General features: G+C 38.9%; 1 protein-coding gene across 13 annotated transcripts in view; it reads left to right on the top strand.

Annotated features, from left to right (window-relative positions):
* Positions 1–18,892, top strand: part of ASPH (aspartate beta-hydroxylase) — a 221,683-nt gene that overhangs the window by 138,582 nt on the left and 64,209 nt on the right. For all 13 annotated transcript variants that reach the window (XM_073018113.1, XM_008000726.3, XM_073018111.1 and 10 more), the window contains 3 exons: positions 2,753–2,838; positions 7,684–7,770; positions 17,239–17,389. In XM_073018113.1, the coding sequence (XP_072874214.1) occupies positions 2,753–2,838; positions 7,684–7,770; positions 17,239–17,389 (324 nt within the window). The remainder of the gene's footprint in view (positions 1–2,752; positions 2,839–7,683; positions 7,771–17,238; positions 17,390–18,892) is intronic.

Below are 18,892 nucleotides of genomic sequence, written 5' to 3'. Positions count from 1 at the left end.
GGAGGGGTCAAAGTAACTAACCCTTTTGGAGCCTCAGTGGTCTTATCCATGTAGTTAAATTCCCTGTATTCAGGAAGTTGAGAAAATAAAAGATATCTAGGTATAGTGGTGGCCCGTTGACTGGTGCAGAGTGAGTGCTAAAAAGATAGTAGTGATTCCATTCCATCTTCCTTAGGATGATTCCATGTGTTCTTCTTTGCCCTTAATTTGGTTGCCTTTTATAACCAAGTTTCTGATTTGGACAACCAGGTGTCATTCTCTGCAATAAAGTCAATATGAAAAAGAATAGATGTGTGAGGAATCACAAATTATAATTTTTATTTACTGAGTTTGAGGCATGTATCAGTAGGTGATTGGATTTGTAATTTTCATGATGCAAGAGAAAATGAACTAGTTGATTTGTAGCTCAGCTGGAAAATTAAATAGTTAAAGCTGCTAAAGAGACTGAAGACTGACCCTGAAGAATATAACATCTCAAGGAGCAGCAAAGAGAAGAAGTTACAGAGGCAAGAAAGAGAAATTCAAGAGTCTAGAGAATGAGGAGGAAAACTGTGAGAGTGGGCAACATAAAAGTCAAGGAAAGGGATCATCTAGGAAGGAGAAGGGCATCAACCATGTCAAATGCTGCAGAGGGGCCAGGTAAAATAGGAAGAAATAGAACAAATAGATGTGCAGAAAGCCATAGCCATTATTATAATAGCTCTCAGGTACTGAGCACTTACTGTATGCCAGGCACTGTGTTAAATGCTTCACATACTATATTATAGAGGGGGTAGGTGAGACCCAGAAAAGTTTAGTGCCAGCTTGGCTTAGGTCACAGAGCTTGGAGGTGACAGAGCTGGGACTCAGACCCCTGCCATCTGATGCTTAACCCCACAGCCCTCCCTCCTCTGGAAGACTTGCTTCTGCCCATGTGGTGGGTGAGGAAGCCAAAGTGCTGACAGGAAAGATGACAAAGAGGTGCCCCCCGAGGGGAGGGGAGGGAGCGTGGCAAGTAGAGGAGGGTAGGCTGAGGTTTGTCTTGGTTTATTTGTTTGCTGTTAGATGGCAGAAATTTTGGCGTTATATAATGCATTATTAAATTCCCATCGGGGGCACATGAGAGATCAAGAGAGTGAGGAGACATTCAGAAGGCACAGGACAGGTGTGTGTGTTGGCGGGGAGGGGACCTTAGAAAGAAGAGTCCCTCTTCCTTTGTGACAAGATAGGGAAGAAGCTATTACGTGTGTAGGTTTATTGTCAGAATATTGAGGAAGTTCTCTTCTGATTGTTTTAATTCTTCTCTATCCCGCTTTGCCCCCTTCCCTGCCACCACTCCTCTTCTCCAGAACATTGTACTTACCCTTCAAGCTTCCACGCTTGTCACTTGGGGCTTCCAAGAAGTGCTCTGCATCCATCCACTCTGCAGGCACTGCCAGTTGTGCACCAGCAGGACTGGCCCTCTCACCTGCTGGGTGTGCCTTGCCTTCGGGAGGAGGGCTCCTGTTTGCTGGGTGCTGAGGTTGTGCACAGAGCCAAAAACTGTTTGCTAAGTAAGCATAAATGGATTCAGCCTGCATTTAAGACATGGTACCACCCTGCAAGAGTTAGGACTAAGATAAGTGCATGAAGGATTATAACAAAACCCCTAGTGGCAAGGACCACAAAACAGAGATATGCAGGGTGCAGTGGACTTAAGGACACACACAGCGGAGCAGGGGACTAAGTACTGTGTGGGTGACTTCAGGAGAAACTTTATAAGGAGTGTGGTTTTGAGCTCATTGTTGAAAGATAGGCACTTTTTTCACAGAAGAAGATAAAGCACAGGCTATTTATTTAAATGTGGTAGCATAAGAAATAGCACGGGTTGGGCACAGTGGCTCATGCCTATAATCCCAGCACCTTGGGAGGCCAAGACAGGAGGATCGCTTGAGGCCAGGAGTTCAAGACCAGCCTGGGTGACATAGTAAGACTCTGTTTAAAAAGAAAAAAAGAAGAAGAAAAAAGGAAGGAAAGAAGAAAGGAAGAGAGGGAGGAAGGGAGAGAGGGAGAGTGAGAGGGAGGGAGGGTGAGGGGAAGGGAGGGTGAGGGGAAGGGAGGGAGAGAGGGGAGGGAGGGAGGGGAGGGAGGGAATGAGGAAGGAAGGAAGGAAGGAAGGAAGGAAGGAAGGAAGGAAGGAAGGAAGGAAGGAAGGAAGGAAGGAAGAAAGGAAGGGCACAAAGAGCTTATTTGGGGAACATGGGGCAGTCTATTTTGGCTGAAGTATGGAACATAGCTGGGTGGTCAGTCCAGGATGCACTGGAAGGGCCTTGAATGCTAAACGAAGAAATTCTGTTTTACTTGACTTCTTTGAGAGGAGCCTTCCATTTTCATCTTTATCTGTATCAGAAAAAGTTGTGAACATATTCAAAAACTATTTTAAACAATCTTTTGGACATAGCCAAGAAGTTGATGATGAGAGTTTAGAAGTCATACCCACCATTTACATCCCAGAAACCAAGCCAGTATCCTGGAGAGTTTCAGTATAGTATCCACCCACTCCCCCAGGAACACATAGTAGCAGATAGGTAAGGGCTGTGTTGTCTTCCTGGGCAGTCACTGGCTTCATCACATCATCTAGGGGGGAAAATGGAAGGCGAGCCTGCAGTGTGCCTTCTCCTGCAGGTCTATGGTAGAGACCAACATCAGGTTTCCCACTACTTGTAAATTGTTATGCTTAATAGCTATTTCCAGCCAAAAAAAGTTAAAAATAAAAATCTCTTTTTTCTTTCAGTTAAGAAAAAGAAGCCTAAACTTTTAAATAAATTTGATAAGACTATTAAAGCTGAACTTGATGCTGCAGAAAAACTCCGTAAAAGGGTAGGTTGATATTTTTGTGCAATGGTTTTGTTGTTAAATAAACTCAGGCATTACTCTTGATTTGTTAAAAAAGAAGAAGTGTAAAAGAAACAACAGTTGAATAGAGTGGATTTTCCCCCAGGCACGTGAACATTCCACATGAAATGGATCAGATGGAAGAGAATTGCCACCACATGGCCAAAGAGAAATAGAACTTTCCTTCAAGCCAGCCAATGTGGGTGTCAGCCTACCTCCATCACATTCTAGTTATGTAACTTTGGGGAAATCACTTGGCCATTCTGGGTGTTCGTTTTCTTAAAGATATGAGAATGATCAATACTCTTTCTACTTCTGATTGACTTGTTTAAAGATCAATTTAAAGATCAAATGAGAATTTTTTTTTTTTTGGACAGAGCCTCTGCCCAGGCTGAAGTGCAATGGCACAATCTCAGCTAACTGGAACCTCTGCTTCCTGAGTTTAAGCAGTTCTCCTCCTGAGTAGCTGGGATTACAGGTGCTCACCACCATGCCTGGCTAATTTTTGTATTTTTACTAGAGACAGGGTTTCACTATGTTGCCCAGGCTGGTCTTGAACTCCTGACCTCAAGTGACACACCCATCTGAGCCTCCCAAAGTGCTGGGATTACAGGCGTGAGCCATAAATCACATTTTAAAAATAACAACACTGTCAAGTGTCATAGAAGTGGAAGTTTTTAATTTTATAGCTCCCTGATGCAAGAAAAGAAGACATTCTTCTTACTTAGGGTTAACCTCATGCACCTCCAGGTTTTTAGGGTAACTTATTTATGTTTTAATTTATCAATATATTTGAAATATTACTTGCATTTCTTTATAGATATTACAATTTTGAAAACAATAAATCGAAACTGGATTTAAGTTACTTGTTCCCTTACCTTGGTCATATCATCTAATTATCAGGTGCAAAAATATTTATTATAATGTATTTAATCATATCTTCAATTAATCATCTCCTTGTTTTTGGCGAAAATTTGTTTTTCTACTCTGCACTTGAATGTAGACTCTGTAATGTTCATTAGTTTTCCTGTTAGGCTTTGTAATCAGTAGACATTGACTGCAATAAAAAAGGAACAAGCGGACTTAAGTAAACAAACAACAATAAAAACACTCGTTAGGAACTAAAATGAGACAAGAATGTACGTCTGCATGTTTATTGAAAGTGTACCAACGAGCGTAAAGGCTTTTGGAACTGCCATTAGGTGAGACTCCAAAGCCAAGGTTTGCCAATAAAAATATAGTAACTCCAAAGAATATTGCAGCAAAGTCATTGTTCACTCCCCTTAAATCTAACCACGTGGAATGATTCCTACTTTCTGATAGTAAACAAGAAAGTTAACTGTCTTGTTTAACTTTATGAAGTGAAGCCATCTACTGTTTGTGGTCAGTTTGTATTTCTTAATAGAACTGAAGCAATAATTTTTTTCTGCCACCTCCTTTGGCAACCTCTACTTTCTCTATACTAAATGTCATATATAAAAATGGGAGTGCCTATTGCACAGGTAACTTTCAGTGTAAAAAACATGTGAGCAGCTTTAGAGAAGGATTTTAATGTAATTATATGAATGATAAAGGAGGGCACAGTTATGGAGTATTCTGCAGTGTTGCTCCTTTGAAGTTACGTTTTTCTCAAGGAGCATCTTGAATTTATACCAGGGAAATAAAAGAGGAAGAAGTAGCCACATATACAATTCTTGCTTCTGAAACAACAGGAAGCTGTGTTGTTGACTGACTCATCAACATAATTCAGTCTTTTAGGGTTGTTTTTATGGCTAGTATTCAGAGGATGCACCTTAGTGCGCTGGACCAGCCGAGGCCAACTAACACACACCCCACACAGAGCCAGTGAAGCCTCAGTTCACGCCTCAGGCTCAAGGACTGTGTTACATGAAAGTATGTGTTCACTTTTTATCCCCCCAGAAAAGTATAGATCAGATTATATTCCAATCCTCTATTTTTAAAAAATATATATTTATTGTTTAAAATGCTTTCCTACCTCTAGAAAAAGGGGTTGAAATGATATACTGAAATATATTTGCTTATTTGTTGGAATCATTTATTATTACAGTATTGTAAGTGATTTTTTTAAAAGGTGGGGAGGGAGTAAAGAAAATGTAATCACACACCTGAAAGTTCACACCAGTGGCTCTAAACTATGCTAGGAATGAAGTCAACAATTCCTCGAGGGACAACATGGAAAATAGAATCAGAAGATAAGATTAATATTGTTCATCAGAAGAGCTGTTCTGCTCCAAGTCCAGAGAGAAACATTTGGCTGTAGATCTTCATAAAAAAGGTATACTGTTGGATGCAAAACTTCCTGCTCACTCCCTGACATCATACCAGTGGATTATTCTACCATGCAGCTGCAGGAATGTATTTCATTGTCCTTCAGCACAGCTCATTGGCCTCATGCCAACACATTGTGGCCCACATACATGTCTCTCCCATGAACTGTCTTGGTCCTAGGACAACATTATAAGCTATGTTGAGAAACAGATAATTTTCAGGCAATTCTTCAAACATTGTGTGTCTTGCAATTGAGTTTTTAAATAAGAATTGAACAACAGTGTTAGGAGCTATACAAGAACTTAGGGAAGGGAAATTCTTTCAGACTAAAAGCAAACACACTTACTTTGCCAGCCAACTGAAGTGAAAGCAAGACTGATGGCCCGTCAGCAAAGTCACACAGCCTCTGTCTTGCAGGGATTCAAAGAATGCCACAGACAGAGCCAAAATATCCCATTATTTTAACAACCTTGACAGTCAAGCAGGAATATCACACCTTATCAAATTTGTTATGAACATTGTTATTCTTATGTTTTAAGTCTGATATTAGTACATTTAGCACAATTATCATTGAAATAGCTTTGACATTTGCAATTTAAGTTGCATGGGGTGCATACTAGGCTGAAAATAGACCTCCAAAAGATATGTGTCTGGAACCTGTAAATGTTATGTTATTTGGGAAAAGGACCTTTGCAGATGTGATTAAGGACATTGAGATAGAGAGATTATCCTGGATTATCCAGTTGGGCCTTAAATGCAATCATGTTTCCTCATAAGAGAGGGACAGAGAGAAATTTGATGTAAACAAAATAAAAAGGAGCACACACAGGTGAGAAAGAAAGCAGTATGAAGACAGAATTAGATATTGGGGTGATCTGTCCACAAATCAAGAAAAACTGGGAATAGACAAGGACAAATATTCCCGTAAAACCTCTGGAGAGAACACAGCCCTGCCACCATCTTGATTTCAGCTGAGAGAAACTAATTCTGGAAATCTCTTCTGCAAAACTGCAAGAGAACAAAGTTCTCTTGTTTTAAGCTATCAAGTTTGTGATAGTTTGTCACAGAGGCCATAGAAGAGTAACACAGATTTCAATACTGGGCCTGCAGGTACACAGAAATCAAGAATTGAGGTTTGGGAAGCTCTGCCTAGATTTCAGAGGATGTGTATTGAATTGCCCAGATGTCCAAGCAGAATTTGCAGCATGGGTGGAGCCCTCATGGAGACCCTCTGCTAAGGCAGTGGAGAAGGGAAATGTGGGGTTGGAGCCCCCATATAAAGTCCCCACTGGGGCACTGCCTAGTAGAATTGTGGGAAGAGGGCCACCATCCTACAGACCCCAGAATGGTAGATCCATCGACAGCTTGTACTGTGTGCCTGGAAAAGCCTCAGACACCTACACCAGCCCATGAATGCAGCTGGAAGGGAGGCTGTATCCTGCAAAGCCGCAGGGGTGGAGCTGCCCAAGACTGTGAGAGCCCACCACTTGTATCAGCATGACCTGGATGTGAGACATGAAGTCAAAGGAGATGATTTCAGAGCTTTAAAATTTAATGACAGCCACACTGGATTTCAGACTTGCGTGGAGCTTGAAGTCCCTTTGTTTTGGCCAATTTCTCCCATTTTGAAAGGGAGTATTTATCTAATACCTGTACCCCCATTGTATCTTAGAAGTAACTGATTTGCTTTTGATTTTATAGGCTCCTAAGTGGAAGGGACTTGCCTGGTCTCAGATGAGACTTTGGACTTGGACTTTGGGTTTATGCTGGAATGAGTTAAGCCTTTGGGGGATGGTTGTAAAGGCATGATTCTGTTTTGAAATGTGAGGACATGAGATTTGGGAAGGATCAGGGGTGGAATTACATGGTTTCACTGTGTCCCCACCCAAATCCCATCTCAAATTGTAATCCCCATAATCCCCATGTGCCTAGGGAGATACCTGGTGGAAGGTGATTGGATCAAGGGGGCAGTTTCCCCTATGCTGTTCTCATGATAGTAAGTTCTCATGAGATCTGATGGTTTTATAAGGGACTCTTCCTCCTTCACTCCTCACTCTTCTCTCTCTTGTTACCATGTGAGGAACATCCTTGCTTCTTCTTTGCCTTCTGCCTTGATTGTAAGTTTCCTCAGGCCTTCCCAGCTGTGTGGAACTGTGATTCAATTAAACCTCTTTCCTATATTAATTATCCAGTCTCGGGTATTTTTTATAGCAGTGTGAAAACAGACTAATACAGTATTCTTTGAGAACACAGATAGAACCTGTACATACATTGAAGGAAAATTCAATTTCTTTAGCAAAACCACATATTACATCATTTATCAGGTGTCTGTCTTTTTTAAAATTAAGTAAATACATGTTCATTACTAGGTTTCTGTTTGCCTTAATATAGGTTTTTTTAAAATCTCAGATAAAACTATCTTTACACTCAGGATGGAATCTAGGAAATTCCGACAAAATCACTTGCTGAATATTAAATAACAACATTAATTGATTATGCATTTTAATTTATTTTATTTATTTTATTTTGTCTTTCTAACAGGGAAAAATTGAGGAAGCAGTGAATGCATTCAAAGAACTAGTACGCAAATACCCACAGAGTCCACGAGCAAGATATGGGAAAGCACAGGTATTCTGAGACCCTTTTCCTTAGAACACTTTTTTGATGTTTATGTGTTCTGTGTAATTGAATTTTTTACTCCTTACTATTTTCCCTTTCCAATTTCTATACAGAATCAGTTTCTCATGTATATACATAAGCAAGAAATACAATTAATTATCACTATTGCATGCTGCTGAATTTAGTAACATTTTTTTCTGCTCCTCCTCCATGTGACTTCTCTCTGGTTTTGAAAAGAAAATAAAGAGTAACACTTTCATCATTGTTTTACCATTCCCTCATGTCCCATTCCATCTAATCCCACCATACAGTGTTCACTTGAGGCTCCTCAGAGCTTTCAGACTCTCAGTTTTATAACTGGAGGTTGCAAGTATGCTTAGGAAAGACCTTTCTAAAATATAAAGTGGAACATACTTTGTTGTTTCTATAGTTTTTTCCAGCGGACTTATTTCTTAGCAGCTACGTTTATCCTCATCTCCCACCATCTCCTTTCTTATCTGGCTTTCTCTAGTTTCCAACTTCTTTCATGAAGCATGTCCCCATTCACCTGTAACTGCATAAACTCACTGCGTGTCAGTGTTTTAGGCCCTGGGAATGTCTGTTTTGTATTCTTTTATGAGATGATTAGTCAGGTGCAGCTACAAGAGGTCTCCTAGGACAGGATTAGGGAAAAGCAAAGTTTATTATGCTCACAAGTCCTAGAGACAGGAGGCCCAGCATGCCACATAGGGCTACATGGGAAAGACTGAAGGTGATCAGGGGATGGTAGGCAAGAGAGAAGGGAAGGTTTGACCACATCCTTTATTGAGGTTTCCATGGAAAAGGCAAGGTAGGGCAGGGTGAACAGTTTAGTACTGGCTGGTTTGAATAATTTCAGCCATCTTTTTGCCTACAGGGGTGGTACCTGGCCCTGACATGAATAAAATAGAGGAGGCGTGGCTCTGGATTGGATAGTTTGCATATCAAAAGCTTGCTTCTGTCTGAGCACGGGCCATCTCAGAATTGTCTAGCTCAGAACAGTCTCTCCCTAGCCAGAGAGGTTTTTTAAGATGTCAAAACATCATAATATATAGAAAATTTAAAAATAATTACAATACAATACAATGAACATTCTTGTGGATTCCAGTGGAAGATTTTTTTTAATTACTTAAAGAATATTTGGTGAAAGCCCACTATGTGCCAGGCCCTGTTGTAAGCATTAGAGATACAGCCATCACTAGAACATATTTTAAAAGCCCCAACACTTACAGAGTTTCCATTGTAAAGGGGAAGATAATGCATAAGACAAGTAAGTCCAATGTATATGCTTACTAGGGCTGAGTGCTAAGCAGAGGATAAAGAAAACAAGGAACAGCTAGTAGACATGTGAGGGGGTTGATGTGGTATGAAAGGTGGTAGGGAAAGGTCTCATCAAGGAGGTGACATTTGAGCAAAGCCCTGAAAGTCTTTATAAATAAATACATACTTAAAGAATGTTATAAAGTATTAAGAATAAATATGTTAGATCATCTTACCTAATAAGAAATGCTGTAAAGAAAAGAAGAAAAGGTAATGGAATAAAGGGCGTACCTATTAAGATTTTTTTGGCTGCAGGTAATGTGATTGAAAGTAACGGGGCAGACAGCACTTTGGACAAGTTGGGCAGGAAAGGTCTCTCTAGGGAGGCAACATGTGGCTGAGTTGTGAGGAGTTTATATTACTAGAAGGAGATAATCCAGGCAAGAGAAAGCAGCAAGTCAAAGGCTTTGAGGCAGGAAAACAATCTTGGCATAAGCCTGAGGAGAGAAAGAAGGTCATGCTGGGGGCAGGGAAAGGAGGATCAAGGAGGCTGTAGCCTTGCAGATTTTATTCTACATGTGCTGGGAAGCCATGGGAGGGTTTGTTTGGTTTTTTTGGGGGGGGGGTTTGTTTGTTTGTTTGTTTTTATACTTTAAGTTCTGGGATACATGTGCAGAACATGCAGGTTTCTTACATAGGTATATACGTGCCATGGTGGTTTGCTGCACCCATCAACCCATCATCTACATTAGGTATTTCTGCTAATGCTATCCCTCCCCTAGCCCCCACTCCTGACAGGCCCCAGTGTGTGATGTTGCCCTCCGTGTGTCCATGTGATCTCATTGTTCAACTCCTACTTATGAGTGAGAACATGTGGTGTTTGGTTTTCTGTTCCTGCTTTAGTTTGCTGAGAATTATGGTTTCTACCTTCATCCACATCTCTGCAAAGGACATGAACTCATCCTTTTTTGTGGCTGCATAGCATTCCATGGTGTATATGTGCCACATTTTCTTTATCCATTCTATCATTGATAGGCATTTGGGTTGGTTCCAAGTCTTTGCTATTGTGAACAGTGCCGCAGTAAACATATGTGTGCATGTGTCTTTATAGTAGAATTATTTATAATCCTTTGGGTTATACCCAGTAATGGGATTGCTGGATCAAATGGTATTTCTGGTTCTAGATTCTTGAGGAATTACCACACTGTCTTCCACAATGATTGAACTAATTTACACTCCCACCAACAGTGTAAAAGCATTCCTATTTTTCCACATCCTCTCTATAATCTGTTGTTTCGTGACTTTTTAATGATCACCATTCTAACTGGCATGAGATGGTATCTCATTTTGGTTTTGATTTGCATTTCTCTAATGACCAGTGATGATGAGCTTTATTTTATATGTTTGTTGGCCACATAAACGTCTTCTTTTGAGAAGTGTCTGTTCATATCCTTCACCCACTTTTTGATGGAGTTGTTTGTTTTTTTCTTATAAATTTGTTTATGTTCATTGTAGATTCTGGATATTAGCCCTTTGTCAGACGGGTAGATTGCAAAAATTTTCTCCCATTCTGTAGGTTGCCTGTTCACTTTGATGATAGTTTCTTTTGCTGCGCAGAAGCTCTTTAGTTTAATTTGATCCTACTTGTCACTTTTCTTTTTTGTTGCCATTGCTTTTGGTGTTTTAGTCATGAAGTCTTTGCCCATGCCTATGTCCTGAATGGTATTGCCTAGGTTTTCTTCTAGAGTTTTTATGGTTTTGGGTCTTACATTTAAGTCTTTAATTCGTCTTGAGTTGATTTTCGTATAAGGTATAAGGAAAGAGTCTTGTTTCAGTTTTCTGCATATGACTTGCCAGTTTTCCCAACACTATTTATTAGATAGGGAATCCTTTCCCCATTGCTTGTTTTTGTAAGGTTTGTTAAAGATCAGATGGTTATAGATGTGTAGTATTATTTCTGTGGTCTCTGTTCTGTTCCATTAGTTTATGTATCTGTTTTGGTACCAGTACCATGCTGTTTTGGTTACTATAGCCTTGTAGTATAGTTTGAAGTCAGGTAGCCTGATACCACCAAGCTTTGTTTCCTTTTGCTTAGGATTGTCTTGGCTATATGGGCTCTTTTTCGGTTCCACATGAAATTTAAAGTAGTTTTTTCTAATGCTGTGAAGAAAGTCAATTGTACCTTGATGGGGATAGCACTGAATCTATAAATTACTTTGGGCAGTATGGCCATTTTCACCATATTTATTCTTCCTATCCATGAGCATGGAATGTTTTTCCGTTTGTTTGTGTCCTCTCTTACTTCGTTGAGCAGTGGTTTGTAGTTCTCCTTGAAGAGGTCCTTCATATCCCTTGTAAGTTGTATTCCTAGGTGTTTAATTTTCTTCGTAGCAAATGTGAATGGGATTGCACTGATGATTTGACTCTCTGTCTATTATTGGTGTATAGGAATGCTTGTGATTTTTGCACATTGATTTTGTATCCTGAGACTTTGTTGAAGTTGCTTATCAGCTTAAGGAGTTTTGGGGGTGAGACGATGGGGTTTTCTAAATATACAATCATGTCATCTGCAAACAGAGACAATTTGACTTCCTCTCTTTCTATTTGAATATGCTTTATTTCTTTCTCTTGCCTGATTGCCCTGGCCAGAACTTCCAATACTATGTCGAGTAGGACTGGTGAGAGAGGGCATCCTTGTCTTGTGACAACAGTCTGGTTGTTTTTTGTAAAGTTTTCTTTGGTTACTGAGTGAAAAATGGATTATGGAGGCAAAAGTAGATGCAAAAAGAATAGAAGGCTATTGCAAGTGTACACAAGAGATGCTGGTGGCTCGGACTGTGGTCATGGCCATGGAGATGAGGGAAGTAGGCAGGTGGTGGAGCTGAAAGGACTTGAGGATGGATTAGATGTAAAAGTGTCAGAAGCAGAGGACTCAAGGCTGACCCCTGAGTTTTTGGTTCAGCCAGCTCAGTAGAAGATAATGCCAGTTACTGACCAGGAAGAACAAGTCTGGAGTGATGCAGAAGTCAAGAGTTCAAGAGTTTGCTATTGGTCTTATTAAGTGTGTGATGCCTATTAGACATTCAGGTGAACATGTTAAGTAGACCATTGGATTCACAGAGCCTGAACTTGGAGGAGAAGCCAGGGCAGGATATCAAAATGTGCCAGGAAGTAAAGCTCCAACAGCCCTGCCTAGAGGTCAAGATTGTCAACTGTGCTAGGAAACGGTAGATTCAGAGTGCAGAAATTTTCCAGACAGAGGAGATGCTGACAGCACCCCTCTGGAGAAGGTCCATGCAAGCATTTGTGCAGGACACACACAGGAACTAACTCAGCTGTAGATAAAACAAGTGAATTTTGTTCTGAACTGAAAGTGGTGACCACTTGAAATCTAGATGCTCAGTATCTTCTTATATCTCCATTAAAAATTAATTAATATAATTTTTATTAATTTCATTTTAATTAAATTTGTGAAAAATTGATTCAAATAAGTTCCTGTTGTCCATGGTACAGACCAACTTTAGCAGACAGCAACGGTATGATTTTTATAAATTAATTTGCTCAGTAATTCTCTAAAATTGCTAAATCATATTTCCTTTTAAGTAAGAGAGAGTGTGTTTGTTACCAAAAGATCATGCCTATTCAAATAAGTAGTAGTTTTTGTCACTAGTATTAAGTCATTTTATTAAGAGAAGCATATTAACTAGAGAGAGAAATGCTTTATGAAAATGCTATTTTAATTATGGCAAAAATGGTTTATACTTTAGAAGTTTTCCTTATATGTGATACTAATTGTGAGTACCAGAGTCTAAGTAAATGAAGTGCTCTTGAAACATTGTGATTGTTATATTTACAGTCAGCCCTCCGAATCCTCATGTTCCATATTCATGAATTCAACCAATCACAGATTGAAAATATTCAGAAAAAAATAAAAAATAACAATGCAACGATTAAAATAATACAAATAAAAATGATACAGTATAACAACTATTTACATAGAAGTTACATTGCATTGGGTATAATATGTAATCTGATGATGATTTAAATTATACAGGAGGATATGCATAGGCAATATGCAAATACTATACCATTTTATATTAGCAACCTGAGCATCTGCAGACAGTGGTATTGCAGTGCGTCTGTGGTGATGGTGGTCTTGGAACTAATCTCCAGTATATAACTAAGGATGACTGTATATCCTTATTTCACAGTAGAAATTTGAGATTTAGGCTTTAAGCAATATCTTTTATCTCTAAACTATTATGCTTCAATGTGTTATTGCTATTAATATTAATGTGGCATACAGCAAAATTTAGGCATGGTAAATTAAATTTTAATAGAGTAATTTAAAGGAAACTTCAAATTCATAGTAGTTTTAAAAATAAAAATTCAACAGAAGATGGGTTTTATAGGAAGAAATTATGACTTTTTCATTCTTTGTTAGCCGATTAAACAATTACTTTAGAATAGTCCAACAAATTTTTAAAATTTAGCAACATTAAGTCATATATAAACTATAGTATCTATCATTTATAAAATAGCACTGATAATGTCTTTTTCTTCATATCACCAAAAATCAATTTTGATCAAGTTCCCTGAACATTGAACACAAAATATTAAAATATTAACTCAGTTCACTTTATTATCTTTCAGAAACCATTAATGCCTTTGAGGTAGAAAATGACACATCTCATAGGCAGATTGGTTGGGTGAATTAAGTTAGAGTCAACAAAAGGCTTTGCGATGTTAACATCTTGTAACAAATACTCAGTTTCAGTTCAGCTTGTTTTATCTACAGATGCTAAACTGATAAAAATCAATCTGTAGACTTTTCAGTGCAAGTGCCTATCAGTTTTATTCAAGAGATTATAAAGAATTATATGCCATTTTAGTAGTGATATCTTTCCAATTCCGCAAGTTGTAAATATTAATACTTCATTAAAACAAAGGGCCCTGGGGCACCAGAGAGGGAACATGGCATACAGATTATACTATCTCTCTCACTTTTCAGATTGAGTTTAAAGGTATTTATTCCAATCTCAATAAAGAAGGATTGTCTTGGTAGGCATTTGTCCGCCCACTGATGCTACAGAGACCTCCAGTTCCAGGATCTTTTTGGGCACTTTGTAGGTTCAAAATGAAGAGAGTGAACCACAGATGGTTTATAATTTACAATGGTTTTTCTTAACAATTTTTCAACTTTATAATGGTGTGAAAGTGATACACATTCAGTAGAAACTGTACTTCAGTATAGTATCCAATAAATTACATGAGATATTCAATGTTTTATTATAAAATAGGCTTTGTGCTAGGTAATTTTGCACAAATGTAAGCTGATTAAGTTTTCTGAGCACATTTAGTGTAGACTCTGCTAAGCTATGATATTCAGTAGGTTATGTGTATTAAATACATTTTTGACTTACAATGTTTTCAACTTATGATGAGGTGTAACCCCATCGAAAGTCAATGAACATCTGTAGATGGTTTTGAAAGGACTCTCAGGTCTAGAACTCTGTATTTCTGCAAAGTTATCTATCAGTATTCATATTTTGGGGAGTTAACTCACTCTAACAAAACTCACAAGGAGCTGATACCTATACAGAAGAGCCAGTATAGGAATATGTGCTAGAAGGCCATGCCAGCATCATGATCAGTGTGAGTCATTGACACCGGACTTTCTCTCCTGGTAGATAAGTCTATTCCGGAGACCATTTGCAGACTTCCAAAGATAGTGAATGGTCTGGAGCATATTTCCATTTATCAAGGGTGAATTGCCTTTTCTAATCTAGAGATTTTTATCCTACCAAGTTTTCTTTCTCATAAATCTGTCCACTTCTGTCACTACTGCTTTAATTGTAGCTCTCGTCATCTTGGGTAACTTATCCTAATCAGTTCATATTATCAAGTTATTTCACTGATGTGTTATTTTGTGGGAAAAAAAAATCCCATAGTTGTCTTATTTTGTCAATTTATGCTGATTCTTAGTTTTTTTTGTTTGTTGGTTGGTTTTTTTACTTTGGGATATGGGAGGGATGGGTCATTTTCTTACCATGCCCTCAAATTGTAGGGCAATACTTTATTTTGGTTCTGCATATATTTATATATTAACTACAACACACATTTTAACAACATAAACATGTTTAAATATTCTGAGAAAAAAAATATGTATGCTACTTTTAGCATCTAGCCAGAATCATTTTTCCTCAAATGATAGTCTTCAGATTGTAGCCTCCTAAATCTGATGAGATATTGATGGTATTTTACATATTCTCCTCTCTCTTCCTGCCTCCAGTATTTTAGTCCCCATTCTCAGTTTCCAGCTAAGAATGTTGATTCTTATTTCATTAAGAAAATAGAAATATCCAGACAATTTCCACATGATGCTGCTACTGTGCTAACAGCCATTCTCTACCTGTGCCCATATGCTCTGCCTTCCCTCCTGTTAGCACAGATTGACTATTCTGGTCCCTGTTCCTCTCTCACCTGCTGAAGGACATCCCTCTAATTTTTGTGTTTCCTTCTGCGTCATCAGATTTTCCCTCTCTACTGAGACTCTTGCATCTCCTTGGAAGCATGCTGTACTATTTCCCATCCTTAAAGAACTCCCCTTGTCTGCACATTACCCTCTGCCAGCTGGCTCATTTTTCTGCTTCCCTTTACAGTGAAACTCCTAGAAAGAGTTATCTCCACCTCCTTCCATCATCTCATGTTCACTTGAACCTGCTGTACTCTGGGTTTCCCTCCTTTTTGCTGGTCCTCCCTTGTTATCCTGATCTCTAATGACCCTTAAACATTGGAGTTCTTTAGGATTCAGTTCTTGGACTGCTTCTTTTCTCTGTTTACACTCTCGACTACTGCTAGCTTCCTAGCTTTACATACCGTCTTCATCCTTGATGATTCCCACACTTAATGTCTCTTACTCTGACCTCCCTCCTGAACTCCAGACTCATATATGCCCCTTCCTGGTCAATAATTCCATTTGGATATCTTATAGGCATTTTAGGTTTAAATCTCTTGATTCCGTACTACCCCCAAACCTGCTCCTGCCCTGTGTTCCCATTCTCAGGGAATGACAGTTCATCCAGTAATCACTGAAGCCCAAACCTTGTTCATTCTTGGTTTTTCTCTCTCCCCTTCTCTCACACCCTACATTTAGACTATCAGCAAATCTGTTGGCTCTGACCTTCAAAATGTATCTATAATCTGACCACTTGTTACCACTTCCATTACTGCTATCTTAGTCCAAGCTGTAACCATCCCACACCTGGATTCCTGCTGGAGTATTCTACCTCTCCCAGCTTCTCAGTCTGTTCTCCATACTGCTGCCACCATGATTCCTTCAACACATGCATCAGATTTTTTCAAAAGTCACCATTGTCTTCCCATCTCACTTTGTGTACTAGAATTGTTAATAACTTGCCAGACCCTACTTTACCTGATGGCCACCATTGGTCTTCCCTTTCCTCCCCTCCACTGCACTGTCCTTTCCTCGATTCCTCACTCCTACCTCCAAGCCTTTGCTCTTGCTCTTTTCCCTGCCTAGAATGCTACTCCCCAAGGTATCTTCATAATATGCTCCCTCTCTTCTTTCAAGCCCTCCCTGATCATCCTGATTAAATTAGCAATGTCTTACCATCCCACCTAGCACTCCTAAGCCTGCTTTAGTTTTATCCACAGCACTTATGGCTGTTAGACACATGGTACCTTTATTTGTTTATTATATTTGCCACCTTTCCAAAATGGATGCAAAGTAGAAAGCAAAAAGGGCTTTGTCTGTTTTGTTCAATATGCCTGCCACATTTGTAGAAGAGTGCCTCTTTCCCAGAAAACAGTTGTTAAATGAACAAATGCACACACAAATAAATTAATGAAAGAATGGGAACTTGGACTGGAGACCTGCCTATATAATGTTAGTGTGTAACAGGATGCACATCTCCATCAGCCCCAGCATGTATTAGTCCTGCCTTTATAACATTCTTTCTTGTCTTTAGTAACAGACTTTTCTTTGTATTATTAAAATAGTGTGTTGATTTTCTATATTTTGTTTGTTTTTTTTTCATCTCTTGATAAGGAGAAAAAGCTAATGTGTCTTACATTTCTTTTAAGGCATGTCCAAAAGTTAATTTTTTATGACTATTTTGGGTAATTACAAACACAGCTAGTCATGGGACATTTATCCAGTCTGGGAACTTCTTCTAGTGTGAGGACGATTTGGCTGAGAAGAGGAGAAGCAATGAGGTGCTACGTGGAGCCATCGAGACCTACCAAGAGGTGGCCAGCCTACCTGATGTCCCTGCGGACCTGCTGAAGCTGAGTTTGAAGCGTCGCTCAGACAGGCAACAATTTCTAGGTAAGATGCAGTTAAAGGTAGTTCAGTAGGAAATGGCATACTTTTTAATCTTGAAGAAGCTAAAGAGTATATTCTTCTCTTAGAATGATTACATGGGAGGAAACCTGAGTTTTATAACTGATTTCAAGTAATGTATCTGTGTCCTAAGCGCACCATCTCTAAAACTGAAATTGCAATCCTGACCTTAATAGAGACATGCCTCAAAGATACTGCGGGTTTGGTTCCAGACCATCAGAATAAAGAGAGTTATACAAATATTTTGATTTCCCAGGGTATCTAAAAGTTGTGTTTATACTATGTCATAGTGTCTTAAGTGTGCAATAACATGGCTTAGAAAACGATGTCCAAACCCTAATTTAAAAATGTGTTATTGCTCAAAATGTTAATGATAATCTGAGCCTTCAGTGAGTTGTAATCTTTTTGTGGATGGAGGGTCTTGCCTCAATGTTAATAGCCAGGGTGGTGGTTGCTGAAGGTTGGGATGACTGAGGCAATTTCTTAAAATAAGACAACAATGAAGTTTGCTGCATTGATTGACTCTTCCTTTCAGGAAAGATATATGTAGTTTGCAATGGTGTTTGACAGTATTTTGCCCACAGAACTTTTCTCAAAATTGGAGTCGATCCTCTCAAACCCTGTCACTGCCTTGTCAACAAAGTTTATGGAATATTCTAAATCCTTTGTTGCCATTTCAACAATGTTCACTGCATCTTCACCATGACTAGATTCCATCTCAAGAAACCACTTTCTTTGCTCATCTGTAAGAAGCAACTACTCATCTATTAAAGTTTGATCATGAGATTGCAGCAAATCAATCACATCTTCAGGATCCACTTCTAATTCTAGTTATCTTGCTATTTCCACATCTGTAGTTCCTTCCTCCGCTGAAGTCTTGAACCCCTCAAAGTCATTAATGAGGGTTGGAATCAACTTCCTCCCCAAACTCCTGTTAGTTTTTATATTTTGACATTTAAATAAAATTTATTTATTAAATAATAGAACTTAAAAGTCTAAATTACTCTGATCCATGAACTGCAGAATGGATGTTGTGTTAGCAGGCATAAGAACAACATTCACCTCTTTAGACATCTCCATCAGAGTTCTTGGTGACTAGGTGCTTATCAATGAGCAGTAATATTTTGAAAGGACGTTTTTTTTTAAGGACTCAACAGTGGGCTTAAAATAGTCAAAAAACCATGCTAGATGTCCTATCATTCAGATTTTGTTTTCCCATTTATAGAGCACAAGCAGAGTAGATTTAGCATAATTTTAAAGGCCCCAGGTTTTTCAAAATGGTAAGTGAGCACTGGCTTCAACTTAAAGTCTCCAGCTACATTAGCTCCTAACAAGACAGTAGGTGTATCCTCAAAACTTTGAAAGCAGGCATTGACTTCTCCTCTCTCACTATGAAAGTTCTAGATGGCATCTTCTACCAACAGACAGTGATTTTTGTCTACATAGAAAGTCTGCTGTTTAGTGTAGCCACCTTCATCGGTGATCTTA

Source organism: Chlorocebus sabaeus, chromosome 8 (assembly GCF_047675955.1).
Source record: "Chlorocebus sabaeus isolate Y175 chromosome 8, mChlSab1.0.hap1, whole genome shotgun sequence".
NCBI lineage: Eukaryota > Metazoa > Chordata > Mammalia > Primates > Cercopithecidae > Chlorocebus > Chlorocebus sabaeus.
The sequence above is the reverse complement of the archived record's forward strand: the minus strand, read 5'-3'. Positions and strand labels throughout refer to the sequence as shown.